The sequence below is a fragment of the Cyprinus carpio genome, chromosome B16 (assembly GCF_018340385.1).
Source record: "Cyprinus carpio isolate SPL01 chromosome B16, ASM1834038v1, whole genome shotgun sequence".
Lineage (NCBI taxonomy): Eukaryota > Metazoa > Chordata > Actinopteri > Cypriniformes > Cyprinidae > Cyprinus > Cyprinus carpio.
In genome coordinates, this window is record NC_056612.1 from 15,519,689 (window position 1) to 15,547,051 (window position 27,363).

Sequence of the window (27,363 nt, forward strand, 5' to 3'; positions counted from 1 at the left end):
ATCAGTGAGAATTTGAACCTTTTGTAATTGTTGCATATGAGTCCATCAGTTGTCCTCAGTGTGAAAAGGTGGATTTCAAAATTACAGACATTGATATAAAGGGTTCAAATACACAAAAAAGCTGGAAAGCCAAAGAATTTGTGGTACCGTCACCTGAAGGATTTTTCTCAAGAACAGCAGGCAGTTTAACTGTTCAGGACAAACAAGGGACTCATGAACAGCTATCACAAAAAAAAAAAAAAAACACAGCTGTGGATCATTCAGGTAACACCCCAGTATTAAGAATCAAGGGGATGTATACTTTTTGATAAATTCAACTATTATTTTCTCTTTTGGACTATATGTAAACATTTTATGTGAATTATCTTATTCAGGTCAGTACTAAATTAACAATAACATGCATTTTGCATGATCCTTCTTATTTTGGTAAAATAATTAACATTTTGCAGATTCTGAAAGGGGGATGTAAGCTTTTGAACTCAACTGTATTAAAATATACTTGGATTTAAAAATCGCTACTTAATATATACAATGATTTGAATACATCTTTTTATGTTTTAAGTGTCTGAATATAATAGCATAATTCAATGACTTTTTTTTAAACCTTAAGTACTTTGGCACAATCTTTTATTATTTCATATCAGAATTGCATAACTTCTCTATTTAATATTTAAAAAGGATTTGCCCATCAAAGTCATGTGGTGCAACACAAAGCAGGAAATTATATCATGCAGACTCTCATGACTTTGTGTTTACATCTTAAAATATCAGATCATTATAACTTCTTTGACAAGGCATAAAGACTTAACCCTCAAAAAATTTAATTATATTTAGTTTATAATTGATGATGTTTAAAAATATATATTATCTTTAATTATATTTAAGAAATGTTTATTTTAAAAGTTTACTGAGATGTGTACATTAGTTAAAACGATGCAAGTAAAATATGTTATTAGCCTACTTCTTACTTGGTGGTTCACCGACTCTTAAACAGATTTAAAATGTTCTTGAAAATAGTACAAAAAATCTAAACCAACATGAACATAAACAGCTTTTTATTTATCGTGGACACCCTTGTATATCATTGATACTTTTGCAAACATCTGCCAAAGTTATAATCAATATCATATGGTACTGTTAAGAGGTCACAATCAGAATTTGGGGTCTAAACGGGGCACCACCATCCACTGGGTGCAAATGCTGGGCGAGCGGATCAACTGCAGTCCAGCTGCAGAAGCAGTGATTGGTAGAAGCCATGGCAGCCTGCAATCTCCCTCTAACAGTTTCCAAATGTGGGCTGTGAGTCCAGGGAGTAATCAGCCCGCTTCAAACACAGAGCCCTTTGACTGCACACAAACCTGGCCTGTCCGGCTGCCCAACAGACCTCCTGCTCCTGCTCCACCACTGGCATGTCGACTGGGATTGACTCTGTGTGTGTGTGTAAGACTGAGCTAACATCTGAGTATGCATCTGTGTTTCAGCATGTACACGTGTCCATGCATGCTCTCACGTTGAACATCTCTGAATGGAGCACAGTTATTCAGGAACTTTACATCATGTAGCATTTTGTATCCAATGGCTGAGCGCTAGAGGGGCAGGGAATGCCAGGAAGCTCCAGCGCTGTGATCGGGAGCCAGGAATCAACCCACCCTCTTTACGGAGGCAACCACATAAAGTCTATACGCCTAAAACACAGTTTTAAAAAAATTTATTTTAGCTGTTAGATCATCCAACTTTAAACCTCCATCTTGAGTCAGGTCTGAGAAATGACTATGTTTGTATCTCTTGAAAATGTTCCAGTACCAACAGGAAAATGCTAGACAACTACAAAAATTCGGTCAAAACAAGTTGTCTCAATGGAGACAGGTGATCACTCCATACCTCAACTCCAGATCTGAACACTGGCATCACCACATCAAATCATTTTCCTGCCCTCTACCAGCCTCGCACACTTTCCCCTCCGCATCCATCATTCTGTCAGTTCATCACTCCACCCTGGGCGATCTGACTCAACCTGACTGCAACTCGTTTCTCTTCAGCGATTCCCGCCTGCATCACGTCTCACCGCAAGAAGCATCCTGGAACACCACATCATTTTCTGGCATATGCCCTTGCATCAAACATACAACACAGTGATGGCAATAAATAATTCCACTGATTTTAACTATTCATTTGTCTTTTGAAACATACCTAGTTCCAATTAAGGCTATTATCACTAACTATAAAATTATTACAAAGACTATAAGTGGAACAATAATTTAATTTCTAAAATAAAAATGGGAGCTTGCAAAAAATAACAAAAAATGAAAATATAAATATGCACTACAATATGAATGAAAACAAAAGGGAAATCATCTGTTGGGACATTGGAACCAACTAACCCCCAGCTGGCTTGTGACACTTAGGGACAGCTACATCGGACACCATTACAACAAAGCCTTCCTGTAGCTCAAATGTGGACGTTGAATGCAATGTAACTCACTTTGGATAAAAGTGTCAAGACAAATGCATAAATGTAAATGTAAATCAACATGCAGTAAATTGTAACTATCATGTTACTGCAATGGCGTCCCACCAAAAATATGGTTCACATGATCTTAGAGAAACAATGTGAATTAAGTTCAAAATCTTGTTTGGTTGATCCAAAAAAAAAAAAAAAAAAAAAAAAAAAAAACTTAAATATCTTAAGGATTCTATGCCATGAACTTCGCAAAACCTGGCAAAACCAGTAAATAACTGCTGTCCATCCAGTGCAAGCAATCTGATAAGATCTGAGTGGATCTAGTTCATAATACAGAATCATAAATGCCCCAGAGATGCAGATGCAGAGAGTGATGATAGTTACAATTTACTGCTGAATATAGCAGTAATGGCACATTTATTGAACAATCACTGCAAGTAGGTGTATTTTTGCAATTTTCTGGCACAGATACTACTGCAGATTCCGATAAAATGTTGTTTCACCAAACAGACAGAACAATTTGGTTTTACAATTAAAATGAAACTATATGAAAACCATAAAATAGAATTTTTACTAAAATCACAAAAAATAGACAGGCTATTAATGTACTATTAAAATGCACCTGCATCAAGGAATATAAATTAAAAATTTCCCTCCTTTTCTGAAAATGAATGAAAAAAATGTGGGCTATGATTTTAATGTTCATTTTGTGGTTAATTACAAAGAAAAAAAAATGACATTTAATGACATCCTCTGACCCGCACATAAATTTCGCAATACAAACTTCAAGTAACACAATCACGCTTTTGTGAGAGATCATATCCTGTACTGTTCCATCTCAAGCGCTGTATCCAACTGATCACAGCCTGACCCTCCAGTTGAAAATGATTGACCCCAAATCGCTTTGAATTCACTGTGAGTGTGAACGCTCCTTAAGCGAATTACAGGCAACTCTCTGCGCCAGACCACACTGAACAGATGGACGAAGATAGACAGAATGGCAAAAACTAAGCAAAAAAAAATAAATCTTGAGACACTTTTTCTTGCTGACAGCTTTAAACTTCATACAGCATTTTAAATACCCATAGCTCAAGGCAAGAGACAAAAACGGCCAACAATGTCCACTAAAGTCCTGTTTTCTTTCTTTTCACAAACAACTCAGAGGCTCCGTTACGAAATCCTTTAGTTTTTTTTTTTTTTTGTCAATTTAGTCAATCTCTCTTTCATTCTGTCTTCTTTAACTTTCAATTCAATGTTTCAGTATCCCCTGCTCATCCTTCTCTATTTCCTGTCCATATGAAGACACATCTCTCTATCATGCCTTCTCTTTAAGACTCTGCATCTCTGTCACTCTTTCAGCTCTCCATAAAATAGATTTAGATCACTTTAAGCTTTGTATCTTCCACAAGTGTGTAACTTTTCCACACCTGGATGAGGTTTAAATATCCACACCCACCTTTGCTTCCTAGTAAAATACAACCACAATTCACACTGCGAACATATCCACTGACAGCTTCCACAAACATACCTCCCACCCAGACATACGCCACTACTATTACTCATGACAAGACATAGGCTTCTTTGTTAATGTGTCAAGGAACACCAACAGTTTCTGTTGCCTCAGCAAAGCACGCCAAAAACATCACATTACACACATCCTCAACACACTGTGACAGCTTTGTCACTGTGAACACAAATAGGAGACACTCTGTCGCTGCATGATTTGGCCTTCTGATGTAAACTGAATGCTTATATATGGTCTCACTGCAGTAGCTAATTGCAAACTTGACTCACCAGAAAACCAAATTAGCTCATTTATAGTTTCATACAATATAAGCATACAACAGAGCAATTCTTTATTTTTCTGCAGCAAGAAACTACTGGAGTGTGTTCCCATTTTCTTACCTGTAACACAGACATTCATGCATACAAACTTACAAGACTTTTCCCTCATTTTTCACAAGAGATCTTTTCATATTGAAAATTAAACAACATTATGTGTTCAGTCTGACTCCACCCGTTAAAGGGACGGTTCACCTAAAAATTGTGTCATTATTTACTCACCCTCATGTTTTTTTCTTTCTTCTATGGAACAAAAAAGAAGATTTTTCGATATGAACAAAATCTTATATCGGGAGTTATATTTGCTGGAAATAAGGTTGCAACAACCGGCTGTTATTAAAACAGAATTTATTCATTTAAGATCAGTGAGTGATTTTCTTCTTTTACATTCTTGTTTGATTAACATTAAGGACACAGACGGCAGCAGGTATATTAGACTGCTATCACTTTAAGACCTAATATATTTGGACCCAATTGACTTTAATTGTATAAACAGTAGAAACATTCTTCAAAATACCTCTTTTGTGTTCTTCAGAAGAACAAAAGTCATACAGAACTGTAAACAACATGGGGTTGAGTAAAATGATAGCATTTTCATTTGTGAGTGAAGTAACCCTTAAATAAGATGAAACTTGCCCTGGGTCTATTAACGTGCATGTTCACTATTTCCATATTACTGTGTGCGTCTATTTATTTCAAAATATAATTTCCAGCATCACACTATAATTGCTTTGGTCTAATTACGTTACTCTCCATTCCAGGAGTGAACACAAAGCACTCACTGTCTATGGTAAAACAACCCAGTGTATGAGAGGAAGTGAGGCACACGGTGAGAAAAAAGCAGGTGGAGGAGTGATACAAAATGAAATGGTGTGCATTCCTACAAAAGAAAGAGTCAGTAGCTTTAGTCTGGGCAAGATTGTACTTGCCTCTCTCAGTTAATGTCACATAGAGAGAGAGAGAAGGAGTGAGACAGAAAGAAAGAGAGCAAGACGAGCAATGTCAGAACAGGAAAAGGAAGTGGTAAGGCACCCCCATTGCTTCAGATATCATCCAACCTAATGACAAATCTGGGAGCAATGACTCTTAATACTTCACACTTACTAGGTTGCATGACATACAGTTACTAGGATAGTATCACAATGCCCAAGCCTCAAAATACCGGCAGTGCCACAGTACATTACAAAAGTAATGTGATGCATGTACTACATGAGAATATACTACCATGGATAACATGCAGTACTCCATGGCATGCATTATTTGACTCCAGTGTTTCATGTGCCAATCACACAAGATGCAATATGGATTGCAACAGGGTGGAAACAATTAGAGAATTTGAAAGACCTAGTGGCCAGATATCTGTACATAAGCCAACCATTCAAAAAATAGCTCAAGAGAAACACAATAATGTGAAAGCGAACCAAACGAGCACCACCAGTGATGAGTTCTGTGAATGTTTGAGAAGTTTGGGTTAATAATTATTACAGCAGAACAGCCTCTTCAATATCACAATAAAAGAGGTATCAGGATACTACTTGCTATTGTGCCAAGTGTGTTTTACATACATTACCATTCAAATGTTTGGATCAGGTGACACTAAAGACATGAGTAATGGTAGCTGAAAATTCAGCTTTTTGCCATCACAGGAATATATTTTTAAAACTATATAAAAATAAAAAACAGAAAATTACAGCATTATTTCACAATGCTAATGTCTTCAGTTTCCATTAAACATATGCAGCCTTGCTGAAAATAAGTCTTCTTTCAAACACATTTAAAAACCTTACCAACCCCAAATTTTGAACGGCAGTGTATTCTAAAAATTATGAACGCGCAAATGGAAAGATTCAAAATTAGCCGTGCACCCTTGCTTTCAAGAATTTTTCCTACAAACAAGCTTGAATCATACAGATCATGTACATGCCAATCCAACTGGCTTTGTGACAGGCTAATCATTCCAGCTTTTCCACTGAACTACAGTAATCAGGAATCTCTTTGTAATGGGTTATACCATCCAAAGTCATAAATGCCCGAAGCACTTCATTGTCAACCCAAACCTGTTTGCATCTCAGTGACTTTGTATCGTCTTCCTGTTTTTCCATTATGACCTACAGTTACGTAAAACCACATAAAGCTACAAGTATAACAATGCTTGTGCCCTGTCCATGTGTCAGTCCTACATAACAGAATAATCTGAACTGTAATGACCTCTTATACAGTTTGACAGTGGTGCGTTTTAATGCAAATAAGCTCAATAATTTGAATAATTTTTCAAAATGCCAAGGAAACAAGAAATAAGAATGTTTACATACAACACTAAGATGAAAACAGAGCACCATGAGCTGACAGAGGAATACAGGCAGGTTAACTGATGACTGCAATTTCTCTTCAAATGCATCCAATAAATATGAACGAGGCTCACTCCATGAAGGTTAAACTAATCTAATCCCAGTTCACTCTAGCTGTCAGACAGTCGTAGCTAAGAACTACATCAAGACTAACGATGCTTCTTAAGTGCTCCTTGCCCAAAATTGTAATGGACTACGGTGTTTTTCTACACAACAAATTACCTGGAAGCCAAACATAAAATGTAAACAATGGCCTACATCAATTTACCTTGGCATTCGCTTATATAACTACTACAAAAACAAACTAAGCCTGAAGTTAAAGCTACTTTATGTATGGACAAACACAAGGGGCTACAATTTGTACTCCGTTTATTAAAGCATATCAATAAAATTCATAATAAACCCTATTTTTTTCTGCCTGCCAGGGGTTACTATAAATCTATCAAGCATTACACAGCAGGCATTGTCAGGCTCAAATTTCATTGGCTAAGCGGTGTTTCAAGAGTGTAGTTATTTAAAATAACAGCACAGGGACACAGACCTGAGTATGTAAGAATGCAAGAAGTAAGTTTCTGAAAGTTAAAGTGCCTGTGTTTTCTTTTACGAAGAGAAGTGGAGCAGTGTGATTTTGCTTGCAAAGGTCACTGTGCTTTCTCTTCACTTGGGTTTCTCTCAGTAAGTGCAAAATGCAAAACACGGGATGGAATTAAGGCCATGGATTAAAGAAGGCTTGGATCAAGAAGAGAAAATATTCTCCGCTCATAAATAGATCAGACCAGGCTTTCATTTTGTTTCCAAACATGTAAAAACTGCTGCCCTGGTTTCTTTTGGAACTATTTACATTTTTAGTACAATAAATATAACTGGTTACTTTCACCTGAAAATAACTTCCTATATACTAATCTACCTGTGTACTAACTGTATCAAGAAAGCAATATCATAATCACAATTGGGCGGAATTTTAACCATGGGCTAATAGTACAGCAGAACTTTCTGTATATTGCTTAAATATTAATAGAATTCTTAATAAAACGTTACCTGACAGGCCTTACACTTCTATTAAGAATTGCAATTGGTATAATTAGCTTGTTATAAATCTAAAATTATTTAGTGTAGAGCTAACATCCTGTCATTGCTTATCAAACCTAAAATATCAATAGCAACGCAAAGGCGGTTATGTTGACAGTGATTGTTCGTGTATCGTGTCGATTCATTTCACGCAAAACTGTTTAGCTGTCACAGGGCGATTTAATCTCAAAACACATTACGAAGAAGCTCGTTTCGAATATTATCTTCGCTCTCTGTTGAAAAATAGAGGCGCGGGTCGACGGAAATAACAGGAATGCTGGCAAAGGTTACATTGTAGCCAAACACAACATTCCTCTCGCTGAGCAAAGACACACTGGCAGGATCGGATCGCTCGCCGATCACGCTAATCAAGCACGCGAATGCTCCCTCTGATGACAAGTCACATCATTGCGCACCAATAAAAAAACAAAATCGTAACAGACAACTTAAACCACATGTTTACGCTTAAAACTTACCTCCTAAAAGGTGAGACGAAGTGACAAGCGGCTCTGAAGGCTTCCTGTTCTAAAGTTGTCGTATGCCGTTGGAAAAAAACATTGTACGCGGAAGTGGAGACCAATTCAAGCGCGCGACATTTGACAACATATATAAAAGCAGGACTAAATCGTTTCTCTTTATGTGAGGATGATCATTAAATGTGTTCGGCGAACCCCGAGTGCACTCGACTGAAAACAATGTGTTTTTTTTCTTTCGTTTTTTTTTTTCTTTCAGTTAAGACGTAACTTTTTGCCGTCCACTGCCTCTTCCTGTGACTTGCGACCACCAGAGGCCGAAAGATCTCCAAAAGCGGTTTCATGTATCCCCGTATGGTTCCGTTGTAGTGTTACACTAAATTTGTTCCCCTTCATTTGTATGGCTCTCAGGGCTCTCGAACGCGTGTTCAGGGACACTACGGCCCCCCGTGGCATTACTATACAGATATTCACGATATATGAACGTGCACGTGCCAGGTCTGTGTTTGGATGTTGATATGTAGCCCATCTTACGTGAAGCTCCACCATCCATAGCTTGCATTTTTAAATACACTTCACTCATATTGATTTTTGTATGCACAGGAAATATGATAGGCCTTTTTGTACTTCCATTTGTCTAGTTAATCTCTGAAATAAAGTGAATTTTGTAGCTACCTGACAGGATGTAGGCCACCTCATGAAGCTTTTCACACGCACAGAAAAAAAAAAAAACTGAACATGAACAAGTTTTTTTTTTTTTTTAATGGAATAAATTGAACTCCAGAGAAAAATCCATACTCTCACAACTGAATCTCAAGAATATTGTTTATTGCTCTTGAAGATATTACTCTTTGCTCATTTTTTGTTCTAGTCATCCTTTCTGTTTTAAATTTCACAATAAAACAAAGAAAAGCTTTACTGTAAGGTAAATGGTATTTTTTTCTTTTCAGTGTGTACACACAAATACACAAAGCCCTATGTACAGCTGAAATCTCCTCTAGTACGGGCACCAACTTGTCTGAATTGTATTTGAAGGTAATCTTTTAATCAGATTGTGTCATTCTGCTCCCATTTATTGTTTTTACATTCAAATCGGATGATCATATATCAAACTTAATAACATTAGAATGAACACTGGTTAAAAAATTTGCAAATGCTGCAACTAATATTATTCACACTTGATTCATTATAGTACATCACCACTGGGTGAATGAATTATTGAAATATGAGACTAGCGGCGTAACTCAGTCCAGAAGGGTCATCTACTTGGAGGTATCTGGGGAAAATTTCCACAGGGCACAATTAGAAACAGCAGAACTGTTTTGCACACTTCCCTGTCTAAACGCCTTCTTATGAGCATGTGAAAAACAAGTGCCCTTTCTCTGTCAACTTTGGGTCACTACACATATATCCATTTTCCCATCTCATATATCACTCTTCAGTTAGGTACAGAGTAAAATGACACCAATACAACTATCCCATATAGTAATAGTAATTAAACATAATGTACACAATAATAAAATATATACAATGAAATAGATACAAACTTTAAATATTCACTGGCATGAGTAGTATTGACTCTGTCTCTCATTCTCAGGCTCATAATTTTTTTTTTGAATGTTTAAAAAAAGACATGGACTGGACATGAAAATTGAAAGCGAACTTAAATAAATAAATAAATACAAAAAACTTAAATAATACATAAATAGATAAAGTTTCTCTTCAGAAACTTTGAAGGGCTTAGATAAATATAACCACAAGATGGCAATGTTTGACCATATATATGACTGAATTCCTTGAAATCAGCACAAAACTAAAAACAAAAGTGCTTTATTGCAGCACAACTGAATCACCTTAAGATTATTATGAGTGTTGCCATTATTGCATTTTGTTTGTGTTATGCTGTTCATCTGAGCACTGTATTGCAGAGCTTAGCATTAATTTATGGAAAAGTCTGTGAAATACACCAAGCAGAACAAATGTACTGCCTATCTCAGCAGGGCCAGAATGCAGTGCAATTTAAAAAAGTAGGTGATAAAAGATATGCATATTTCATTACTGTGCTGTCTTGGCTATAAAATATCTCATCGTTACTGTTTCCTAACAGAAATGAGAGAATGAAATTTCTTTAGATATTTAAACATTCTAATCCAGAAAGCAGTTTTTTTCTTTTTTGTTTTGTGCTGCACTTTTACTCTCAGAATAACAAAAACTCAAATTGCATTGAGAGTCTCACTGTGCGATTTAGAAATTGAAGAAAGCAGAAATTGAAAGTTCTGATACTGGAACAGCATGTGCGAAGAATGGCTTCAGAGGACTCCGGAAAAGAGGAAGAAAAAAATGAAATGGGAATATACAGCATCATTTCACAAATGCAGGAATACACAGACAGAAAAAGAGAAAGAGAGAACCTGTAAGACATCAAAAATCACACAACAGAACATATTAACTGTGAGCAAGTTTAAGAGTCTCTGTTTCCCTGTGCCTGTTGACCATAGTGAGGGAGGGAGAGAGGGATGGAGGCAGGGATGATGGTGGAGGAGTCAGGGGTCCCAGACTTTTAAGGGGATGTGGAGACACAGGTGGAGGCAGTGAAGAAAGAGGGGGTAGGACTCCCCCAAGACCCCTAGATTTGGCCTCTAGAAGGTGTGAGCGACCTCCCAAACCTGGCTCCTTCCCCAGAGAGAAGTCTGGCTCGTTCTCGTTCTCTGAGCTGCAGTCGCTCAGGTCAGTGATCTCCAGCTCAGAGTCAGACTCCGGATCCTGCTTCACACCCTTCCTCCGCTCGGAAGGGCTTTGACGGCCTCCTCCACCGCTTCCCACGCCGACTCCACCCAAACCCAATCCAAGGCCTAACCCCAAACCAAGACCTCCACCTGTTACGGCAGTGTTGGCCTCCCCTCTTTCCCGGTCGCCCACACCCGTACCCCCGTTCCCCAGCTCAGTCCGACCCAGTGGCAAGTTCCCTGGGTATGGTGGGATGCAGAGTCTGGGAGGCTGTCCGCCTGCAGAGCCGTTCGTTCCTCCCGTTTGACCACGTTCTGCCCCTGTTGTGTCTCCGGGGGGTAAGAGCGAAGAGAAGGGGTGAGACAGCTGAGACAGGCTGGATTGGAGCGGGTTGGGATAGAAATGTGAGGAGTAGAAGGAGCCTGGGGGCAATTTGGGACAGTTGTTCAGAGAAAAGGCCCCTGGGAGGTAGGGATTGAAGCCCCAGGGGTAGTCAAAAGAGGGGTTCCGTGGGTAAGGACCCAACAGGGATGGAGGTTTGGAGTAACAAGGAGCCCCTGTGGGAGGAATTGAAAAACATGGAACGGAAACCAATGTTAATGTTTAAGATCAGATGTTAGGGCCTTGACTGAGAACAGAGAATGTGAGACAACTCATTCTCAGAAAGAAAACTAGAGGGACGTTATAAATCATATGGCCTATTCCAAAATACATATATATATTTATGATTTTAAATGATTTAAAATATGATTTAAAAAATAAAATAGGCTACATAATATTATTTACATTTGAGAATATTAAAGGGGTCATATGATGCGATTTCAAGTTTTCCTTTCTCTTCGAAGTGTTACAAGCAGTTCGTGAATAGATAAGATGCCTAAAGTTGCAAAGACTAAAGTCTCAAACCCAAAGAGATATTCTTTATAAAAGACTTGTCCACGCCCTCCTAAAACGCCTCATTCTAACACGCATTCAGATGTGTGCTGCGCATTCTATGGAGGACTGTTTTCTGATCCTGGGAGAGAAGACTACAGTGCCGGCTGTTCTGACTCACAGCCTGTAAGTATGTTTTCATATGTAAAGGATTTGCCAGTAATGATTCAAACGCGAGTTTTCAGCAGTGTAGAGTAACGGTTGTAGTTTGTTGTTTCACCGATCACAAAGGCAGACATGGTTTTATGTTTACGCGGCGCAATGCAACGCAACATTTAAAAAGACAGTATAAGTTATTATAATCAGTAATTATGTCCCCGCTGGATGCAACAAATGCTCATTTGTAATGGGTTTTATTGTTTTTGACTTGTTGCGCAGTGTTCTGACCGGGACACGCATCACAGTATGGTGAGGGGCGTAACATTTCCGTCACATATTTAAGGCATTCGGCCAATTACAATGCACTGAATAGCTGGCCAATCAGAGGGCACCTCACTTTTCAGACCAATGAGCTTTGTAAAAAAACGATGCGTTTCAGAAGGCGGGGCATAGAGGAGAAACAATAATGTACAGTATGTGGAAAATAATGTTTTTAGCAGCATCATATGACCCCTTTAAGATAAATTATTAATTCCTCTTTTGATTTTACTTCTCTCTCTCTATATATATATATATATGTGTGTTCTACATTTTGATAAAAAATACAGTAAAAACAGTAATATTGTGAACTAATATTACAATTACAAATAGCTGTTTTAAGATATTTTCTAATGTAATTTATTCATGTGATGGCAAAGCTGAATTTTCAGCAGTCATTATTTTTTTAGTTTGTGTCTAATTATTTGTAATTAATTTATTAATTTAAATAATGAATTTTATGTTATAATTACAGCCCCTTTCACACAGTAATACTAGTAAATTGCCGTTAAATTACTGTAATGACTTTACTTGTAAATATAAATATGTGCTGTTTACACAGGCAACAACATTCCGTCTTTTACCGGTAAAGCACCATTCACACATCAGTTTCAAAATACCAGTAAATTCTGTGATATCATTAACCACAAATGTGACCTTGGACCACAAAACCATCCATAACTGTTAGGATAGGACTTCAAATGTTAGGAATAAATAAGCTTTCAATATTATGGTTTTAGAGATACAGGACACTATTTGAAAATCTGGAACTATTTGAAAATCTGCAATATTAAAATCTAAATATTGAGAAAATCGCCTTTAAAGTTGTCCAAATTAAGTTCTTAGCCATGCATATTACTAATCAAAAATTACATTTTGATATATTTACGGTAGGAAATTTACAAAGTATCTTCATGGAACATAATCTTTACATATTATCCTAATGATTTTTGGCATGAAATTATTCTGAACTCTTACGTGCTCGTGTGTGAAAGGGGCTTATGTTTTATCATTTTCTACATTATTAATATAATATTATAAGATGTAAGATAAAATAGAATGGAAAGAGAAATAAGAAATCAGCCAGCTTAGTTTTTCCACAAATGAATTATCCTTATATTCTCCAATGTACATATGGGAAAAAATGAGAGTGGATATTCCTGATTTCACACTCATAATTCTTTACATGGTTTTCACAAAGTTTTTGCTTCCATTATAAACACCTTTTCTTCACATGGTCACCTTTATCTTTACCTCTTCCTCTGTCTCTTTCTTTCTTCATTCCAGCCTACTTCGCTTTCTCTCCTTTTCTCTCCCTCTCTTTTTATCTCCTCAGCCTGTCTCCGTGTTATTTGCTATGCAGGGCTAATTTGAGAGTGCTAGAGTGTGTGTGTGTATGTAGGGCCAGGAGTAGCTGGCAGACACATGAATATTGAATCAGTCAGGCAGGCCTCACTTGCTTATGAAAACACACTAATGGGCGCCCACAGGCCACAAACTGAAGCCTGCACCCTCAATTAGGGCCTTCCTGCTTGGGAAGGGATTAGGACAGGGGGTACACATGGGAGGCAGAGAGGGGTAAGAAGAGGAGGAGGGCGGAATAGGACCTCAGGACAAACAAAGTTGAAGGGGTGAGGGGGTTTTTTTGGGGGTGGGGAGTCACATTGACATACTCATACCCTCATACATTCTGATACACCAGTATTTCAGTGTACATTCAGAGCATTTGAAAAGACAAAGGAGTGTACACATGACACCGTATCACTCTCAGCGGAAGTGCTAGAGTGCAGAAGTGTAGAATGCAAATGGAAACTAACACTGTCAAGAATGTAGCGATTTCATGCATCTAAATGGAATACAAATACTACCTATAACAAATCCTAACTCACATTTATATAACTTCACTGCTCAGATGAAGAAAGAACCTTAACTAATTAATATGTATCCATCATTTTCTCTGTTACATTTGTTAAATTTGTTGTTCTGTTTAATTTATGTCTCACCTGAGCCGAGGAAAGGAAAAGTGTCTAGTCTCAGCTTGTCCCCATCAGGCCCTGGGGCCCCTGCACTGCGCTCAAACAGAGAGGGCCCTCGACCTGATTCAGGCAAACGAGGGAATAAAGACTGAAGGGCCTAGAAAAGATGGGATAGAGAAAACAGTGTGTCAGGATCATCACACAGTGAAAAAAAAATAGTGAGAAGAATTAGTTTTATAAATGACAGTGTGATTGAATGACAGATTAACAGATGAATAAACATTTCTTATTATAATCTTTTTTAAAAACTGTTGCTTAATATTTTCGTGTACACCGAATCCTTGTTTCAGGATTCTTTAATGTACAGATAGCTCAGAAGAACAGAATTTATTTGAAATAGAAATATTTTGTAACATTATGGTTATGGCTTTATATACACATATGGCTTTACTGTCACTTTTGACCTTGGTTTCTAAAAAAAAAAAGCAAAGCAAAAAAAAAAAAAACATTTTTGTATATACGTGTGTGTATATGTATGTGTGTGTGTGTATGTTGATATTATGTAAAGAAATCTCTGCATCAATAAAAATATCATAATTTTAATAAAAAGATTTTACTGGTTTATATATATGATGATACAGTATGCTTGATTTCACACTCACACTAATACTTTATATGGTTTCTACAGTGTTTTTGCTAACATTAAAAATTGAGAAGAATTAGTTTAATAAATAACAGTACATACACAGTGTTTAAATGACTAAAAGAGTAACATAATAAAAATTATCTGAACAATATTAATAGTATAAATAATATTTTTGTCAATTTGAACAAATATTAATTTCTATTTCCTAAATTAGTAACAATTTTATTGTGATGTTTATGTAGTACTAAAAAATTTGAAGTCATAAAATATGAAAATAAGTGATGAATAGACCAAGAATTCACTGCTGTAAGTTCACAATCAGACGATGATAAGAAATGTGAAACTATCATGACGCTGTTTTAGAAATCTTGAAATAAGAAAGTCTTGTCTTAAAGACTTCATAAGATGTCAGTCAGAGTAGGCCACAAAGAGATCCTGGGGTTTACCTCCCAAAATGTGAAATGGCTTTCGGGAGCAGATTAGAAAAAAGGTGGTGGGGGATAAAGCTCAATAAAGGAAACCTGGAAGTCATCGCAGGAATCTTAGCGGATGAATGGCGTAAAGATTTTCTCCCTTTTTTTTAAATTTTTTATTAGTGACATGAAGGTGATCAATAACTTGTCACTCTTCTCTTCTCAGTGAGAAAAGGCAGGACTGTACTTCGAAGCTATGTAATCTGGATTGCTTAACAAAACCGCATTAATGACATGGCACTGATCTGACAGCCCCACCTTCTCTTTCATTTCTCACATGTCTTTCATTTTCAATCAATGGCAGTGATGAGTACGCCATCCCAGACAGAGATGAGAGGAAAGGGATAATGTCTTCTTTTGTTTTAAGGCTTCTTAACGCCATCTGTGACATTCTCTCTACTTTCTTCTTCACCTCTGGCTCTCTCTCTTTCCTTTCTCCTTCAGTCTCCTTTAGTCAAGATGTACAGCAGATAACTTTCTCATAGAATGTCCTGATTAGATTTTTATTTATTTATTTATTTGGGGACGGCTAAAATAAAGACAGGTTATTACTAAAAATAATAATACATTTTATTACTGCATTTTATGAGCCTACTTATTTTACCTTACCATGTATAGCAAATTTGCCATCCTTTCAGTCTTTTAAACCATTTATATTTTAAGGTGCATATTTTAAGTGAAATCAGGTTTCAGATTTAGCTAAACCTTTATTGATGAAACCTATTGCTCAGTCTTTTTGTATTCAAGCAGAACATATAAATTTATGCTTTGCCTCTGGTGTTCAGATGATAACTATTTTAGTTAAAGTTTAACATTGACCGAAGGCAAACAATTGCTGAACACCAATACTAGAGCAATTACAGACAGTGGAAAAGAAATAAAATAAATACAAAAAAAAAGAAAGAAAGGTACCTACATACTGATTGACTCTGTACAATCGATAGCCCGATCTCTCACATCAAAGCTAATATGGAGAGCCTTATACAGTATGGATAAAAAAAATAAATCCCATCAATCATTAAACACTGGCAATAGAGCTGTTATTACCACAGTGCACATCTTCAGCTCTTCAGGTTTTTGTCTGACCTTATTCTTCTGTTCTACCTAGAGGATCATTCCTGTCTCTCATTACCCTGAGTTCTGGTCTGATGATATCTTGCTTCTGTAAATGCACTGCATATGATATATTTATTTTCTTCGTACCTCGGGTGTGACAGGGCTGCAATCCGGTGTTGCGGCACCTCCATTGAAGTGGTTCTGGGCCAGCAGGAACGGAGAGCTGGCCATGTCCAGCAGTGGGTAATTCACCAGAACCACCTTACTGAAGTTGAACTTGTAAGTGAAGCGCTTGCCTTTAGTTTTGTGCAAAATGCGTTTGTTGTAGTAGTACCTGCAGGTTGGAGAACAACAAACTAAATGTTTCAATTCTGTCATAATTTACTTGTGTCCTTCCAAATTTCTTCCTTTTGTGAAACAAGAAGATGTTTTAAAGAATGTCTCAGAGTTTTTTGGCCATACAACGAGATCAAATGTTGTTTTGTTCTTTAAGGTTTGGAACAAAATGAGTATGAATAAATGATGACACAGATTTCATTTTCGGGTGAACTATCTCTTTAAAGGGGGGAAAGGCTGCCTCCTCCTCCCCCCCGAAACATTTTCCAGGGTCATGGCCTTCATTCGAGAATGCCAGCCTTGTCAGCTTCATGTTCTGCACTGTGATGACTGCTTAGATTTCCCTTAACATCACACAACTGTGTATCGCTCAGTTAGAAATAAGAGATGGATCTGTTCAGAACCATTGAGTCTTTTCCCTTGACCATCACCCGTTCACGTTCATCACACATGTCAGAGCGCTTTGAGGATGCGCACCTGTGCATGAGAGCATGGCTCTTTAATCTCAGCACACTTTATGCTTGACTTCACCTTACCCGGTCCGGCAGCCTACACGGGTTCCCGTGATGCAATCTGCTGGTGCAATAATTTGTAAGCTTTTATTTTATGTGGCAATTGTGCCCCTTAATTGAGCAATTAAGCAAGGCTAATCAACGAGGCTAATTATGGCCTGTGCCTATTCATAACAATTAGCGGCAGGCGACAGCATCTATTAAAGAGAGGTTTGGGGAGGAGGGAGAAAAGCAGAACGATAAAAGAGACGGGATGAGAAATGGATATGCATTTTTGCATGAATACGCACAGAAGTACTTCAACCAGGGTTCAAACCTTCAAAGTTTTATGTTGGAGTTTGGAGTTTGAAAGGAGATCTGATATAAGTTTGGTGAGGTACGAATCAATTTTAGACTTCATTTCAAAATCCACATCGACAAGTATTCTTTATATGAGGCGCTCGCCGGAGAACATCCAGAATCCATTTAGATGTTCAAAGATTCCACAAATTGGACTGTATTGATGTTCTTCAGAGGGAAGGCAGCACTTACAATATCCACATACTATCAAGCATGGAGGGGCCATTGCTATTATACAGGATATTATGTGAGGAAAAAATAAATGATGGATTTCCCCATCAGATGCAAGATAAAAACACACACACAGAGAAGAAACAGCCAAACAGGTTGTATACTCAACAAAGCACACCATCAAGAATATAAATATTGCATGAGAGAACAATAAAAGGCAGCAATTATGCATTAACATAGAAAACAATCCAATGAATATGAAACATGCATGCTGTGCATACCTAAGCGCTCGGCTCAGCTTGTCGTAGTTCATGTGCGGTTTGCACTTCCGAATGCCCCACAGTCTTGCCACCTCATCTGGGTCTTTGATCACAAATTCACCATAGTCTCCCTGCCAGGCAATCACCCCCTGGTATTCCTCCTTCTGCAGCAGCTCCAGGATGAAGTGCCACAGCTGGATCTGCCTGGAGCCTGGGCTTGATTCTGGCTTATAGGCCCAGTCTGGGAAGGCGATGCCTGAGGAAAAGTAGGTGGGTAAGTGAAAGGATTTGGATAAGGCCTGTTGGTTTTGTTACTTGCTAAGAGCATTCCTGTCTAAATAACTGATGAAGCGATGGGTGGTTTCATCTGGTATTTTGATCCTATGCATCAGTAGTGGGAATTTGTAGGTGATTTTTTTCTGCAGGTAACATCATCACTCCAGTAGGTGGCGACAAGTGGTTGTCTTTATTAGTAAGTCATTTAAAACATTCATTCGAAACAAGTGAATGGCTGCTGGAAAGCTGAAAAAAGCTGCTTTCGGAGGATGCATTCCAACGTAGGAAGGCATAAAGGCACTTCCGAATCCAATGTTAACTTTACTTCCTGTCTGCTGAAATGCCTTCATTTGGAATTGCTTCATTTGATCTATTTTTTGGCTGCCTTTGATATCCCATAATCCTGTGTTCCATTCCATAACAGTCCAGCCAAAAATAATTATGGCTTCTGAAAGCTACAGTTGGTTGTCTGTTTATGTGCAAAGGTATGTTTCTGACTAACTTATTTTACATTTGATGTTATTTCTAGTGATACAGTTTTTTTTTTTTTTTTAAGTTGTTACTTAAGCTGCTGTTTTGTTGTAGATCATTAAACTGTTATGCTGCCTCAGAAGCCTGTCCAAAAATAAGTTTTGTGAGGGGCCTTCGTGCACAAATGCTGCTTGTAAAGTCATTGCCTGATAAGCCAGCGAGGCAACAAGTCGGCACCAAGCTTTTGGACACAACCACTGTCTTTATTAAAGTGAGTCACTGAATAATCATTCAAAACACAAATTCATTCAGGAACTGAACACTATTTCTGTGAGGCAGAATCGTTGGAGGATCAAAAATATGCAAAGAAACTGGTGATAGACATTAGTCAGGTTAGACAGCATATTCAATTTAATGTGGATAAAAACAAGGCTGTGAAGGATAGACTTACAATGGCATGCACTGTATACGTCATTTTCGCCAACTCACAATTTTCAAAGCTGTTTCATGGAGCTTTTGTCTACTGAAAGTTTGTTTTTGGAAAAACATTTCATCAGCTGAACAGTCGGTATGTTCATGCAGTTAAACAACTAAAACAACTTCTATCCCTCACAGCCATGACGCCAATGAAACATGACGCCACCCTGACTATTAGTTTATATTGTGTCTAAAATGTAAAATGCTCAATATGAACTTCTATTTGAGTAAGCCGCAGTATAATAGCATATAACATCTGCAGTCATGCTGCTGGTCAAACAACACCAGTCTTGTTACTGTGATAATCAGCTTAAATATGTATCAATATGCAGCCTTGTTTTAAAAATAAATCAAACAAACATCCATTCATTTCTACCTACTTCTCATACATAAACAACAATGATAATAAAAAAAAATTAAATATAAAAAAAAAAAAAAAACCTCTTCCAGTGTCTCACCTGGTGTCCAGAGGGTTGGGACGGGTGGCGTGAGCAGCAGGTCACTAACACAGTTACAGTCCATACCTCCACTACACCTGCATTCACACAAAATTTGAGTGTAAACCACTGACGTTAGAACACAGAGCGCAAGGCTAAAGGCTAAAGCATAATACTTTGACTCAACAAATGTGTGTCATGGGCTTGTGGACTCATTTCACCCACTACACACCAGTGTGTCAGAACATGCTGTTGTAAAGCATGAGGGCATGTCATTCCAGTGGCCTCTAAAATCAATCAATGCCTTTTCATTTGAAGGGTTTCTTTAAATATGGTTGCCGAAGGCTGTCCCTTCAGCCATGCAGAAGATCACTGAGCATTTTTTCTCAAAGAGCAATGTTCAAAAGACCCTGTGAACATGCTGAACACATGACAGTGTGTGAGGCCCACAAGCAATTAGTCCGTATAGCTTCTCATAGGTATTTATTTTCACTTTAAAACCTTACATTTTGTGATAAAGTCATATTTTACAACAAATTAATTTAAGAGTAAGAAATACAAATTTCAATTTCCACTTGTTTTGCATTAAAACCGACAAAGTGAAATATTCACGTTGTAGCGAAAGGAAATAAACACGCCACGGTGGGCATGTATTCATACAAATAACTTCAAAGCAGGATATCAAAAATCATTGAAGATTGCATCAGGTATCAGAACAACTGGGAGCATCAGTAAAGATCCATCTCTCCATGCAGCAATTCAGTATACATGGCTAGAGAAATTCAATCTCTCCTCAGCCATCACAATTTCATAAAGGTTGTTTTACAAAGCTCGGGTGGAAGAAAAAGGAGCCGGTACAAGGGTATCTTTAATGCTGGCCTCTCCCTCTCCCCCTCTCCTCTCTCACTCTATTTAATTATGCTCTGTGAATTTTGGATCTCCCCTCCAGCATTGAAATGGAATGTGAATTATTGAGGTGTGTTTGTATAAATTATTATTGCTAACTCCAGGCACTTCTCTCTCACACACAAGTACACACACACACAACCTTTGTTGCTTTTACTCTTTGGACTGTCCACTTGCTCTCCCCCATCATCATACCATCTACTTCTCATCTTGCTCTTTTTATTTGTAACATTCATCTGTCGTTATTTAATGGAGTATCTTTCCTATTTAAGAAAGGCTGTATTCTTACTATTTCGGTAGCTTTGCAAGGGCATAGAAATGTAGATTAAGACTTTCAAGACTGGCCGTAGCAGGACAGTGTTTTACTTTGTAAAACTAGACTATTAAGTTAAGAGTAGATATTACTTGAATGCTATTTAAAGCAATAACTGAGCACAATGCAACTGGTGCAGTTAATATCACACCTGTAAATGAATTCATTCAGAAATTTTCATCCACTTTCTGTGAAATTTGTATTCATTGGCCAGCCTATCCCATCAAAGGAAACCCGGCCTTACCTGCCTGTGCACCTAACTGCACCCTCGCTCTCTTACTCTCCTCAGTATGTTTTGCTCCCGCTCTGTAATTTTCCGTTTGATTTCGGAGGTAATGCATTTTTTACAAATCAAAGAGGAAGCCAGGACGCCCCCCACCCCCCTTCCCTCGATCTCCTTCTTTTGCCCTGCTCTTCCCCTCCAGGCCAGTGAGGAGATAAAGGAGCCCCCATCATTTCCTTGTTAGTTTTGATTTGGGCAGCACAGGGCTTTCAAGTTCTCCCTATCACCCCCAGAAACATTATAACTAGCAGCCAAGGGAATACATCTTCTCACAATCTCCTAGATTTGAAGACACTGATCCAGGGAGTGCACAACCACCACACACACCAAACAAAAAAACTCAGAAAAAAAGATGCACATACACATGGACAGGGCAACACAAAGTAACATTGTTCCCCCAGACAACATGCTCAAATGCACTCTTGAGAAAAGTAAAACTCTTCTGTGACAGGTACATATGATCACATCAATGTAACAAACTAACAGCAGCTCACAGTTATATCATCTGTGAGTAGTCCCTGACACACACAAAATAGGATGTGTGTTTATGGGTCTACAAAAAAATGGAGGAATATATATATATATATATATATATATATATATATATATATATATATATATAAACATTTTTTTAATAATGAAACTATAATCAGTAATGTATTGCTTATGTAAATATATGAGTGTATCTATGTATACATATATGAATGCTGAGTGTGAAAAAAGCCTATAAATCACTTAAATAATTGATCATATAATAAAGCAGATTTCATGCTTCATTATTAAATATTTTGCATGTATGTAAAATTAAATTTAATCTTTTAGTAAATCTTTGTTTAGTAATGGTGTGGGGATTTGAAAACATTTCAATTTAATGCTATGGAAAAATGATTTGTGCTAATCTTATAGCACAAAAACACCAAGTATGAAATAATAAGTGTGCTGTTATAAACTTTATTGCATTTAAACAGGCATTGATTGCTCATTTATTATGGAATAGCGATGCCCTACAGAATTAACGTGTTTACCCCTGTGACTAATTACATTTAGTGAAAAGCTCTGTTGATTGCACATTAATGTTTCGACCAAACACGGCCGATGGAAACAAGGACGTGTTACGGGTGAACCACAAAAAAAATGGTAAAAAGGTGAGGTACAGAAGTGGACTAAAGAGTGGAAGAAAAGAGAGAGAACTGAGTAACAGATGGCCGGCATTGTTTCTAGTTGTGAAAAAGATGGACAGCAAGGTTCTGAAGCAGAAACACTGAGGGAATGAGTCTCGTCCCTCTCGCTCTCTGCTCCCAGGACATGAAACAATCCCTCTATGTCTGTGTCATCTTTCTGTTTCGGGCTGCCACTGAAAAGGGACTTACTGAGCACCCTCGCCCCACTCTCTCTTTCTCCCCCCATTGTTCCTTCCTCTTTCCCTCTTTTACTTTCTCTCGATGTCTCGATTTCTCTTGACTCTGCTCTGACAGTCTGCACAGCCTCAGGGTCAAAGAACAGAAGGACTGGCTTGTGTGTTTGTTATGAAGGAGAAAAAAGAACTAGAGTAGGGGAAGAGAGGGGTAAGGGGAGAGACGGTCAAGAAGGAGAACTTGAGATGGGATGCAACTGACACATTGTGAACACTACCAGAAAAAAAAATGACAGTTCCTATGTAAACTTGTGGAAGTGAAATATTTTCAGGTGGCTCACAATTATACTTCTGTGAGACCTTCTGTTTACAGAATCTAAATTTCATAATAACCCTTAACAATCCATAAATAGGTAAGACATCATTGTCTTTCAACTGCATGGAGCGTGCAAAATGAGGGACATTTAATCACATTATTTAAAACTTAATTTTTCTACAAACGTTTTTGATCCTTCGTATATTGGGTATCTCTAAATAGTGTAATACATTCATTTTATGTTTTATTTATGCCACTTATTTTAGAGAACCCCACACGAACTTGGAGAATGTTGCAACACATTTTTGCTTAAACATCTTTGGTTACTCAGTATTTTATTGCACTGTGTCTTCAACACTGATATCATATTTCCAAAGGCTATATATATCAGCTTCACATTAAAGTTTAGAATTTCTGCTGAGACTGTGTAAATCAATGTCAAGCACAGAGAGTGCAATCTACCTCAATACTGTGGACTTTTAAACTTAAAAGCATAAAGCATAAATTTATTATGGTAATAAAATGTAGCTACTGCTAATTGTTTCATTTGAAATATTTTGTTAAAAAAAATGGAACCAATATAAAGCATAACCTAATAACAACTCTAAAAACATAACAGGCAGTGTGAGTGTGTTATGTCAGCTGTGCACTGTCTTATTTGTGACATAATTGTTCTTATACAAAATCTTGTGTAGCTATGTTAGATGTAGCCTATTAAATGAAATAGTAGGCTATCTAGGCAAGGCAAGGCATGGAACTTGTTTTTGTCCAGTAAACATTTTATATTTTTACAAATAGAGACTTATGTTTCTACTGTCACCTCAGGAGGGTGGTCATCCGTGATGGTGATTTCACCCCTGTAGCGCACGTCTCATTGGTTGCGTCTCACCCCGTGTTACTCCACTCTCTCCTGGACTATACCAGCGATCATCTTTCACAGCAGCAGAGTAGACTATAATGGCGAAGTTTAGATACGAAACCCAGTAATTGAGATAATAAGGTAAAGAGAGCGTGAAAGCGAAGTTTCGCTGATGCTCAACATTTGCGGATGAGAAAGCTGAGGAAACTTGTTAAAAAAACGAGATGGAACAGAACTTGCTCAACTTTAGGAGCGATGATAGGAGCGAGCGTGCGATATGGTATCAGTTTCTTACAGAACATCGGACTTAAGATACAAGGAAAAGAAGGGAAAAAAGACGGAGAAAAAGTATCAATCGATAGGGTTAAATTATTCATCGTCATTAATTATCGATCGCTCTTCGTTGCCGACTCGTCCGCCTCGCGCCAGAGTTGAAAGGAGGGAAAGCGCGCTTTATTAAAACCGGCTCGAGCCTCATTGTTTCATGTCCCGCGGCAAAGAAAAAGCTCGAGCTTGGTTCTGCCCGCGCCCGTGAAAAATATACACACATCGCCCCCCTTAAAGCTCTTTTTCTCTCTCCTCGCTCGCTTTCCCTCCCGACGCGCGGGAGAGATTTGGGGAGCCTCGTACGGTGTTCACGGGTCGGCTGTGTCTCGCGTGGATCGATGCGGGATCAATGGCTCTCGCTGACTAATAGCCAGAGAGCGCCTTTGATCTCGCGGCTGAGAGATCAAAACCTGCGCGAGAGGGAAGAGAGAGGGGAAGAGAAAGAGGAAAATGCGCGGGAGAGCTAGCGGACCTTAAACTTCACACAAACGCGCGCGCCGCTTGCACTTCGTTACGTCTGATCTGCCGTCGTCTTGTGAGGTGACATCACAACGTATTTTCCACGACTGTTTCCTTTCCTTCGGTGAGCAGGTAGCAACGCCCCTGCCTTCACACACAGATAAACAGGCTAATTTTGCGGTTATTTCAGCAAATGACGCTGTTTTTACCGGTGCCTGTGCATCGTATACTGTTTTAACTCCCAAAGTAAAATATTTTAACATTTAGCTATTTTAAAAGTCCCTTAAAGTATCTCCTAATTTTCATTAATTTGAGTTATTTCTCTCCGGAGGATAAGTGAGTTCTAGGCTACTCATACCACTAAACATAGCCTAGGATATATGTGCCATAGTTCTTAATTGGAAAAAAAAAATGTTTGAAATCGATTCTGCTTCAAATTACTGTTCGAATGGTGCACATTGTAACTTTTTGGCTCTGCTAGATGTTAATTTAAAAGGTGTGGAAAGCTAATTAATATAAGTATTTAAAGAACGAAAGAGTGATGAAGAAGAGAAGTGCAGACTGCTCAAGGTCTTGAAATCACAGCAATTTAAGTGTGCATTTCAACACCAGATGATCCTCCATTAAATCACTCTAAATAAAGACGAAACTAGGCTAATGAATCCTGCTGTTTTATGCTTCCCTCTTATGTCTTTATCACGTACTATTCTACAGGACAAACTACAGCTATTGGGCCACATTTCATCCTACTTGCTATCCCCCTCTCTTTATCCCTCCTCCCTCTGGTCAGTGAGTTACTCTCTCTATTGCTCTCACTTCCCGAATTAACCACTCAAGAAGTCACCACCGACTCAATCAATAGCTCATACATAAACCCTGCTATAATCGCTCCACATGCCTGTCTGTCTGCCCCCTCATCCCTCGTTACCCCTTCATTCTCTCTCACACACACATTTCTTCTGTCCTCCCACCCTCTATTTATGTTGGCTTGACAACCTGTTCTACTAATTAAACTTATTGTTGACTTAATTATTGCTGCCTTCTAATAACTTATTGCTTTTTATCAGTGGGCATCTTGCAAAACTGTAATTAATCTAATTACTGTGTTGCTCTGCATCAGTAAAATGTATGTGATACCTAATTTAGAGTCAGTCTAAATGGCATTTTTGCTTTCTGTCTTGTGCTTTCTCTGAACAGTATCATCTGTGACAGACTCACTTATTGCATTCTGATGACTCTACACTAGGAGGTGTGTTGCACAGCTTTGACTATATTTCTATCAACATTTAGCTATTAGTAGCTACATAATGAACATTCGGTTTTACAAAAAGAATATCTTACTACTGCAGCAAAGAATTGTTGGAGTTGGCAGCAAAGAGTTTTCTCAACATTTAATTTACAAAATGTGTGGTAACATAAATTATTATATTGTTGTTATTGACATTTGATGTTATTTGTCCGAATTAGCCTGTCTACATTAGATTATAAAATGATAGATAAAGTGCAAGTTCATGGGAACAATTGCACTTAACACTTTTTGCAGTGCAGTTAGTATTTTAATTTGGCAGTCAAAATAGCTAAAATTGTGCTGACAAAGAAAAGTAGTTCAATATTTAATGCACAGTCTCCTGTTTAAGTGTGTAATATAAAGTTATTTCGAGCTCACCGATTAATTTGTTTTTGCCAAAGCAAATAAATATTCAAGCTGGACTCTCTCTCTTTAGTCCCAGCTGATCTTCTTCACATATTCAAAAATATTAAAACACAGAAACCAACCAACCAACACACACGCGCGCAAACACACAAACAGACAAGACACAGAGAATTTAAAGATTACACACGAACGGGCCCCTGCTCAAATTCCCTGCTCTCCAGCCTCTCTTTCCCTCTGTCTCTGTTTCAGACTCTTTGATTCGATGGAGCGGTTTGATCTGAGCGAGAGCGAGTTTTGTAAACACATTTTTGCGATCATATAGCCATGGGCAAGGGGAGAGTAAAGCGCGTATAAATGAGGGAGAGAGAGGGAGTATGGCGAGGCAGGGAGAGAGCGACGTTTAATGAGAGGCTCAAGTGGAAAGGCACACGGACGGATTCAAACTATAGCGCAGAAATACAAGAAAAGTAGAAAGATCAGCCTTCCCCACCGGATAGGTTGATGAAATATAATGTAATAGTGGATGGCTGGCTCTGCTTTTAAACAAACAACTCGTGTGAAAAGTGCTATATAGTATCTAAATCGACATTTCCCCACGGAGAGGGAGAGAGAGAGAGAGAACAATTTTGCAAAAGGGACATAGCAGTCACAAGCAAGGACAGACACAAACACATTACGTTGGGAGCAAATAAAGAGAACTGTGGCGAAAAACGGATTCGGTGCGAGCTAAACTAATAAATGTGCGCGGTCCTATTCTTTCTCTGTTTATTTTCTCCACTTCGGGGTCGCGAGCTGCTAATTTGTTTAACTTCGATTGCTTGCGCAATAATAGTGCTAACCCGTCGCCTCCGTCTCCTGTATGGCAGAGACTTCAGATCAACATCTCATTGGGAGGGGAAGAAGCTATGACCCCATGTCACTGATGATGGCTATAATATATACAAGACGAAATAAAACACTATTTAATACAATAACTGGCTACTTTAAAATACTTAAATCAATGCGCATTACTGTGATTACCAAAATAATTCATCAATATAAATATAGGCCTGTTTATATAGCAGTAGCCTAGGCCTTTTCGGCTATATGCTATAATCTCTTTTATGGGTTTTAAAGCGGAAATTGGACTAAAATTATGATGACATTAAGTTGTGAAACGCTTTGCTTAAGTTTTGGCACGTTCTTTAAATGTA

At 38.0% G+C, this 27,363-nt stretch overlaps 2 protein-coding genes across 10 annotated transcripts in view; both read right to left on the reverse strand.

Annotated features, from left to right (window-relative positions):
* LOC109105937 (rho guanine nucleotide exchange factor 1-like) overlaps nucleotides 1–8,567 on the reverse strand; it is a 44,439-nt gene extending 35,872 nt beyond the window's left edge. For 4 of the 6 annotated variants that reach the window (XM_042741044.1, XM_042741043.1, XM_042741040.1 and 1 more), the window contains exon 1: nucleotides 8,196–8,567. The gene's annotated coding sequence lies outside the window, so the exon portion shown is untranslated. The remainder of the gene's footprint in view (nucleotides 1–8,195) is intronic. The other 2 variants (XM_042741041.1, XM_042741045.1) reach the window with 2 other exon arrangements.
* Nucleotides 8,568–8,997: 430 nt separating this feature from the next.
* The window catches only part of LOC109054926 (ETS domain-containing transcription factor ERF-like), a 76,246-nt gene continuing 57,880 nt past the window's right edge, over nucleotides 8,998–27,363 (reverse strand). For all 4 annotated transcript variants that reach the window (XM_042741054.1, XM_042741052.1, XM_042741053.1 and 1 more), the window contains 5 exons: nucleotides 19,721–19,797; nucleotides 18,060–18,294; nucleotides 16,568–16,754; nucleotides 14,273–14,402; nucleotides 8,998–11,476 (listed from right to left, as the gene is read on the reverse strand). In XM_042741054.1, coding sequence (XP_042596988.1) covers nucleotides 10,638–11,476; nucleotides 14,273–14,402; nucleotides 16,568–16,754; nucleotides 18,060–18,294; nucleotides 19,721–19,784 — 1,455 coding nt within the window. In that variant the 5' untranslated portion in view covers nucleotides 19,785–19,797 and the 3' untranslated portion in view covers nucleotides 8,998–10,637. The remainder of the gene's footprint in view (nucleotides 11,477–14,272; nucleotides 14,403–16,567; nucleotides 16,755–18,059; nucleotides 18,295–19,720; nucleotides 19,798–27,363) is intronic.